The 8,264-nt window shown below is 38.7% G+C and overlaps 1 protein-coding gene across 3 annotated transcripts in view; it reads left to right on the plus strand.

Moving 5' to 3' along the window:
* Positions 1-5,721, plus strand: part of TOX3 (TOX high mobility group box family member 3) — an 89,121-nt gene extending 83,400 nt beyond the window's left edge. For all 3 annotated transcript variants that reach the window (XM_075433684.1, XM_075433682.1, XM_075433683.1), the window contains 3 exons: positions 235-462; positions 1,799-1,879; positions 4,064-5,721. In XM_075433684.1, the coding sequence (XP_075289799.1) occupies positions 235-462; positions 1,799-1,879; positions 4,064-4,798 (1,044 nt within the window). In that variant the 3' untranslated portion in view covers positions 4,799-5,721. The remainder of the gene's footprint in view (positions 1-234; positions 463-1,798; positions 1,880-4,063) is intronic.
* The last annotated feature ends 2,543 nt before the right edge of the window (positions 5,722-8,264 follow it).

Below are 8,264 nucleotides of genomic sequence, written 5' to 3' on the forward strand. Positions count from 1 at the left end.
TGCTTACAATGAGTAGTAACTAGTCATGCATTTAGTTCCATTAGACGTGATGAGATTAAGCTGAGACTAACTAATATTTTGTAGGAGAAAGACTGCACAACAGGACTCTCCAAAATGTTGCCTGTGTAGTAGCTTTATCCATATATTTGTGAGCCAGACTGTCAATAGTTCGTTGGAATTAATCTGACTCATTTCATGCATACATTGACTGTTCTTGTTATTGCTGTTTCTTAGGCTGCTGGAGAAAAAAGAGCTGCCCCGGATTCTGGCAAGAAGCCCAAGACTCCAAAGAAGAAGAAAAAGAAAGATCCCAATGAGCCTCAAAAACCAGTATCGGCATATGCCCTTTTCTTCAGGGACACACAAGCTGCAATTAAAGGGCAGAATCCGAATGCTACATTTGGAGACGTTTCAAAAATAGTGGCATCTATGTGGGACAGTTTAGGAGAAGAACAAAAACAGGTAAAAAATTGATGCAGGGCTGTCTCACAAGAAGTAAAACAGTAATCCTTGTGAAAAACCTTCCTAGCTCTGCTCTAAGTGGGCCATGCTACTTGCTGATGTAGACCTCGTACTCTGTAGAGTTACACTGGTTTTTGAAGTTGCTGAAGACCTGGCATCTAAAAAGCATTTTGTGATAAGAGTCAGTAGGTAGTATTAAATGGCTGTATTTGCCTTTAAATTTTAAAGGGCAGTTTGTAAAAAAGCTCAGGTGATATTGTCCTAGAGTCCTGTTAAGACCATCTTTTGATGATTCCTATTTCAAAGCTCTTGTTTCCTATTAATCAGAAGGTAGAAGAGAAAAGGGGAAGGTACAGCACATTTACCGTTTTCCTTTGATCTGCCTTATGAATTTGTTACAAAGCGTGTTGATTTCCAACCTTTGAAGCCAATCCTCTGTGCCTCATTACAGTGTCGCGTGTGAAATGTTATCTCCAGCTCAAACTTGGTACAGAATGATGAGTTTTGTTCTTCCTTGAGGGTTATTCTTCTTTCTATACACATGTAACTCCTACACATGGATTGAAGGAACAACAACAACAACAAAAAAATCCTTTGAGGCTGTTTGCGTGTTGATATGCCGGGCAGCTCCCAGTAACAGTTAATGAAGCTGCGATGGAAGAGTAGATTCCTCCATAGGACACTTGCTGGCAAGATATCAATGATACTTGTTTGTGAAATACATTTGGAAACTTTTAGTTTGATCTAACAGGTGATGATGAACTTTAAATTTACTGATGATTAAAAATGAAGATTAATTCACTTTTTGCCTAATTTCTTGTTTAACTCAGTGGGATTCTCTAATACTGGCTTTGATGAAAGTGAATTGTCCAAGCTCTGTGAACCATCTTTTCTAAAAGTATAAAGATTTTTTCTTTATAGTTTGAATAAAAAGAAACAAAATGAAAAAATATTTTCTAGTTTGTAGTACTTCATATACTTTTTAGCATCTGTAATACTCGGTGTTCTAATATCCCTGTTACTCAGAGTCATTAACATATAATTTTCCGGGGAGGTAAAGTGTGCATACGTAGGCATGTCAGGCATTTTGCTGCTCTAGCTGCTTTTTTTTATTCATGATAAATTAACATAAATTGTGGTGCAAGTCCAGTGAGTAGACCTGAAAGTCTGTGACCACCCACAAGAATATTTAGAACTTTCAGAGGAGAAAAAGCACATATGACAGTAGAGTGTTTTAAGGTTTTTGGTCTGTGTTTTTTGTGTATTTGCAAATGATTTTGAGAGCATTCTGGCAATTAATAATTGAAGTTGTTAAAATTGTGGTGTCTTTTAATAGGTATATAAAAGAAAAACTGAAGCTGCCAAAAAAGAATACCTAAAGGCACTTGCTGCCTATAGAGCAAGCCTTGTTTCTAAGGTAAGCCTCATAATGCCTGCAATGTAAGGCAAGTCAGCTTTTGGCAACGGTGTTTATATATGGGGCGGTGCGTGGGGAGGTGTTACACAAGACAGAAGCAGAATCCTTGGACTTCTGTACTACAGCTCTACAAGATGATGTTGTGCTGCTACTTGAACCCTGCTTAGTCTGCAAAAAAAATTTAATCTCTCTAATGGCACAGTAATGATTACCAAACAATAACTTTTTAAATGTGCATCTTCCTTTATCTATGGAGGCAAAATAATGCACTTCACTACAAAAGTAAAATTCAGTCATGAAAAATGTGCTGACCTTTTGACATTAACATTTGCAAGCTGTTTGCAGAGTTTTGTTTTTCTGTAAGTGCTGCTTCTTGAAAGACAGACTTGTTTTCCATGGAGCTGGAGAGCAGTTATTGTGTGACAGAGCTTAAGTATTTCTTGCAGGTGAGGGGGAAAAAATGCGTGGTGGCTCTGAATTTGGAGAGTACTTACAAATGGACTAGCTGGCAGTGAGCCACATGGAGTATTTTAGCAGATCCCGAGTTAAAATAAAACTCGTGAAGAAAACAAAGCTCTGCTGTCTTATTTGAGAATTTACCTTGTTAACTGGCGGCACTACACTGGTCGTAGATCTGTTGCATCTGAATGCCATAAATAGAAATATGCTTATGGTGATCTAATATATGGGTAAAAATTAATCAAAATGGTTATTTCTTTAATAGTGTTTCATAAAGATCAGTTAAAAAAATATGTTTGATTACAAGAAAACAGAAGAAAGTGGTGATACCTAACTCCTGAGAATATTTATTTAAATGTACAACTGCAGAGCATTGGTAAATCACACAGCAAGTTGCTGTGTATTTTAATGCTTAGAAATACTTCAGCAGAAATTAGACACATGCATTCTTGAAAGCTGGAAGATTTCTTCTCCTCGTATTGAGAAGCTGCGTTTTTCTGTTGTCTCTAGGGCTTGGGTAATATTCTCAAAGCCTTTACTGTCACAATGCGAAGTTCAATGGCAGCTGGAATTGTAATTATCTTTGAGGGAGTTTATTTTGTCTGTCCTAAGTTCCCTTTTCAAAAACATCAGAAATCATATTTTCTCCCTAAATCCACGGGATCTGGGCTGCCAAGTAACTTGTGGGAAGCCTGTGAGTGGAAATTACGCTCAAAGTCCAGAATTCATTGCTCTTAAGACACCCTTGCTGTACCTTTTTCATCTGAGGTTGTTGCTGAGAGTAGGGATGGATGGAATAGATGCTTCTGCAGCATTATTTGACCTATTCTAAAGCAAATGTCTAAAACATGTCAGTTAATTTTGCTGGCAGAGACTACTCTCCATTGTATAGGGATTCTAGGCAACTATTCTACAGGTTGTATACAACGCAGATGTGTAAAGCTGAGAGGAATGCTACCTTTGGCGCTTAAATAGATCTAATTTAAATACACAAGATATATTTAAATACAGCTAATAAAACTGTCCCTTCGAAGGCACCAGAACGCCTCATTTATTGCATGAGGCCCCTTGGAGACAGTGGCTTTTCCGCAGGTGTGGCTCCCCAGAAGCCTGCGGGACGCTGGGAGCAGGCGGGATTCCCTAAGCAGGGCACACTGCTGACGCAACTGTACTGCTTCCAGCGTGTTCGCCTGGGTGCCTTGGCAGTGTTCCCTGAGACCCTCATCTGTTGTAGATACCTGGGACTTGATGCCTTAGATGCGAAGAACTGCAACAAGCAAATGAAAAAAGTTGTTGGAGGAGTTTCATTGTTTGTACGCTACTCTTGAGTCATGATAACTGATGTGGGGGGCTTATGCTTCTGCTCAGAGGTGTCTCCAAAAGAACAGGGTTTTTCTGAAAATCTATAAATACAGAAAGTCTTAGGCGCTTTTTAGCTCTTTCAGACACACAATGTACGTGGCATCTGTGACTTTCTGGTGTTGAACAAGGGCGTGAGATAGTTTTTTGTCCAAGTAAGAACTGGAGGTACCATATACAGACAGATGAATAGGTGTTGTAATGGATCGGTGGATCAGTGATCTTTTTCAGGTTGCTGATTGGTCTTTTCTGATACAAAACAAAAGATGAAAAAGTCTCCCTGAGTAGCTGTGACTTTTATTTCCATGTAAACAGTAACAATGCTTTTTCTGTTAGAAATACAATGAATTTCTTTTTCAAACACAGGCTGCTGCAGAATCTGCTGAGGCCCAAACAATTCGTTCTGTTCAGCAAACGTTGGCATCCACAAATTTGTCTTCCTCCCTTATTCTGAATACTTCCCTTTCTCAACACGCAACGGTATCGGCATCTCCTCAAACTCTTCAACAGTCCCTTCCCAGAGCGATTGCTCCAAAACCTTTAACCATGAGACTGCCGATGAATCAGATCGTAGCTTCTGTTACCATTGCACCAAACATGCCAACAAACATTGCAGCTCCCTTGATGAGCTCTATGGGAACAAACATGGTGGCAACGCCGTCTTCATCCCAAGTAAGTCCCTCAATGCAAAGCCAGCAGCACCAGATACAGCAGCTCCAGCAGCAACAGATGCAGCAGATGCAACAGCAGCAACTACACCAGCATCAAATGCATCAGCAAATACAACAACAAATGCAACAACAGCATTTTCAGCACCACATGCAACAACATTTGCAGCAGCAGCATCTTCAGCAGCAACTTAACCAGCAGCAAATGCAACAGCAGCTGCAGCACATACAGCTTCAGCAGATGCAGCAGCAGCAGATGCAGCATATGCAACACCAGTCGCAGCCTTCTCCTCAGCAGCATTCTCCGGTGGCCTCTCAGATCACGTCTCCCATCCCCGCCATTGGGAGCCCTCCGCCAGCACCTCAGCAGCACCAGTCACAAATACAATCTCAGACACAGACTCAAGTATTATCACAGGTCAGTATTTTCTGAAGATTAATGATCTTGCGACATGGCTTTGTGTTGATGGAGGGGGTGGGGGTAAACCATATTTGGCTGAAAACTGTACATTGTTGATGGTAGTTATGCAGGGATGCATAACAGATCAAACGATCCTCTAAAGTGTCTATTAGATAGGCAATAAAGAACTACAATGTAGCTGTGTATCATCTTTTAGCTGACTATAAATCATTTTGTTTAAAAAAGAAAAAAAAAAAAAGCTGTGCTCTTTTTCATGTGATGCCTTTTTAATTTATTTAAGCTTTACCTACAATATGTGAATCAAATGGCCTAGTAAATACCTGGACCTTATGACTGCAGAATGGCCTTTGGGAGATATGACGCTTCTGTCTCTAAAAGTGAATAATGCACTTCAAGGCGGTATGAACTCATGAAGCCCTTAAAGCACAGTTGTAACTACCTGTAAAATGATGATTGGATTTCATACAATCATACTTGTATGACATGAGTTAGTTGATGGCATTTTTTTGTCATGCAAAAATAGAGTAAATCACAGATTTTTGCCAAAGCTCTTAATTTTTTTCTCTCCTAAATGTCTTCAGAAAAACAAATGCAAGTAACTGAACTTAAATGTTTGGTCCGACCTTTCACTTCATTTCTCCAGATAAACCTATCATAGTTTGTAAGAAAATATATATTGACATTTACCCTCTTACGTTAATTCCAATTACAGAACAAATGTGAATATTATATTCTGTGTCGAAGTGATGAGTTTCAGATTTAATACACTGTATTTTTAAAAGGGAAATGCACTTAAATAAAACTGTTATTACAGAAAGCTAAGATGAAAAATGCAAGAGTTTTTAATACGCTGTAAAACCAGTAGAATATTTAAATGAAGCTCCACAACTGAATAATCAATGTAAATATTTTCTTTAAAAGTTGTAAGTTTTCATATCATGTGTTGTAAAGTTTTCATAAATGAGGCTTTAATGTAAACACTGGTAACATGAATTATTAATTGCTACATTGCTTATTGTGTTTTTATGCTGTTTTATACTTTTTTATGAGTTATGATAGCAGCAATTAAGTTGTTTGTATTTTGCTTATCTAAAATAAATGCTTTTATCTTGCTATAGAATAAACACATTTCAGTAAAACTGATGGGCATAAGTCTTTGAGAGAAAAGCCAGAAATGTTTCCTTATGAAAACACTTTCTTGGGAAATGTATTTAACTTTTTGATTTTTATTTTATCGAATGTGCTAGGTAAGTAGGTGCCAACTGGAACCGAGTGGGCCAGCAGCTCTTGTGTTCATAAAGATGGGCTGCTGAAGAGTCGCGTACAACTTCTCTGAGGTTTCTGCGCCTCGCTTCGGAGGGAGAAAGCAGATGGCAGTTACAAAGCGTTCGTGGTACCCTGCCTTGCATTTATTCGCAGGAACAGGACAGTGAACCTGTCTCTCAGCAGTGGTGTTCATAGATGCAAATAAGCACAAGTTGCGGTTCCCTTTGTATCCGTGAGCTTCAGATGCAAACGCAGCCCCTGCCATGGGCTCCCCATCTTGGAGCCCCTAACTCTGACTGATCCCGAGCTGTCTGACGGACGTTTTACCGTAAAAGTAGGACATGATAGAGGAGGGGTGGAGAGGGCAGGTATTTCATGCCAAGGATTTTGAAATGTTCCCATCCAGTGTGTTGTCAGGATATTAGTGCTGTTTATACTTTTTTACTCTTGACAGAGAGGAGAAATCCTTTATTTTCTTCTTTTCCTTCATTGCTTGCAGTAGCTGTGCTGCGAGTGCAGTCTGACCACTATCCCCAGTTGTCTTGCATGATTAATTACAGCATCTGTCTTGTCAGAAGCTATAATGAAGAGGTCTTGATAAAAATTGCAAATTACCACTGGCAACAATCTTAAACTGCTTATGATAAAATGAAAATTAAAAACAGCAAGTGTCAAACCTGAGCAGAATCCTAATCCTGTTTGAGGCAGTGTCCATGGCTACCATGCTCAGGCCACAACCAAAAAATAATGGAATACAGATCCCCAAAAAAGTTGCAGCCAGACTTGAGGGAAGAGGTACTGTACTGCGTGAGTTTATTAATAATGAATTCAGCTTTCAATATTTCATCATCCTCAGGTACTCTGTTTATTATGTACAAATATTGAACAGCAAGAGATTCTAATTATAAATTTATAGATTTCTTGGAGCAGAAAAAATCATGTATAAATTGAAGCTTTTCATAATAGGTGTTAGTTGACAGCTACCCATGCTTCTAACAGCCTTCGTATGATAGCTCATAATGCCCGGGACGTGGATGTTTATTCCAGGCGCGAGGAAGCCTGCCTGCAGCAGGGATGGCTTGGCAGAGGCTGGTTGGGAGAGATTTTTGTGCGTGTCGGTTTTAACCAATGTTGCATAACAAAGGGAACCATTTTATAGTCATTCTGAAACCTTTAGACAAATGTCTTCAGAAATAATTGCTAAACTGCATGTGACAGTAATTGTGTATTAGTTCTATAATTGTCATTTTGAAGACCTATGAAGTATCGTTGGAAAAATGTCACTAGTGATAAGAGTTAATTACAACTGAAGTCTGTTTTCAACTATTTGCAACGAGAAGCAGGTGTTATTGCACTCATTAAATGATTTCATGAATCCTGGGTTTTATCACATTTGATTAAGAGCTGCTGAACTACTGATGGTCAATTCCAGGAAAAATAGTTTTAATTACTGCAGCTAAAAAAAATTAATCATCAAGGAGGACTGTACATGTTAAATATAAAAATTTGAGTCTTGAAAAGCTGGAGCATCCCCCTGCTTGCTACAAAATTATATTTTACATTACCCACAATAGCATATTGCAGAACATCTTGTGTTTTGAACTGTGCAAGTTGGTGTTCGTACTCCCTAAGTCTAAGTGAATAACTTTGCTATCGTAGGTCATAAATAAAACTGTTAATTTAAATCATTTAATATGCAATTTACACAGGAAAAATGCAGTATCCATATGATTTCAGTGTCATGCACGGTTTGAAGACTGTTTTCCTTTCTATCATTTACAAGTACTTAACTGCTCCCTTCTTTTCCCAAGGTTTCAGATGCTTTATCACCCCAGTTAACCACTTTCTACTTTCACATTAACCCAGGTTGACACATGATGAAAGAACATAAGGAGGTTTAATTTTTAGCTGACACAGGGTTATTAGTTTCTAACTTGGAGAACAAAGGCTTTAAATACCTCTATGCAACATAATCTCAATTTTATGTTATCACCTGACCATTGTGGTTGGCAGGACAGATGGATTAAATATCTCAAGTTTAACCAGGAGTCTTGCACTGCCTCTTTTCAATGGGGATTGGCTGTTTGAATGGCTCCTTTTCCATTTCTCACTTCATGGAGTATTTTGCAGCACTGGACTTCATTCTAACCTTTCCCTCCCCCCTTTGTTTGGCTTTTGTTTTGCAACAGCTGTTATTATCGTTTTTGGTCAG

This window comes from Opisthocomus hoazin, chromosome 12 (genome assembly GCF_030867145.1).
Source record: "Opisthocomus hoazin isolate bOpiHoa1 chromosome 12, bOpiHoa1.hap1, whole genome shotgun sequence".
NCBI classification, from domain to species: domain Eukaryota; kingdom Metazoa; phylum Chordata; class Aves; order Opisthocomiformes; family Opisthocomidae; genus Opisthocomus; species Opisthocomus hoazin.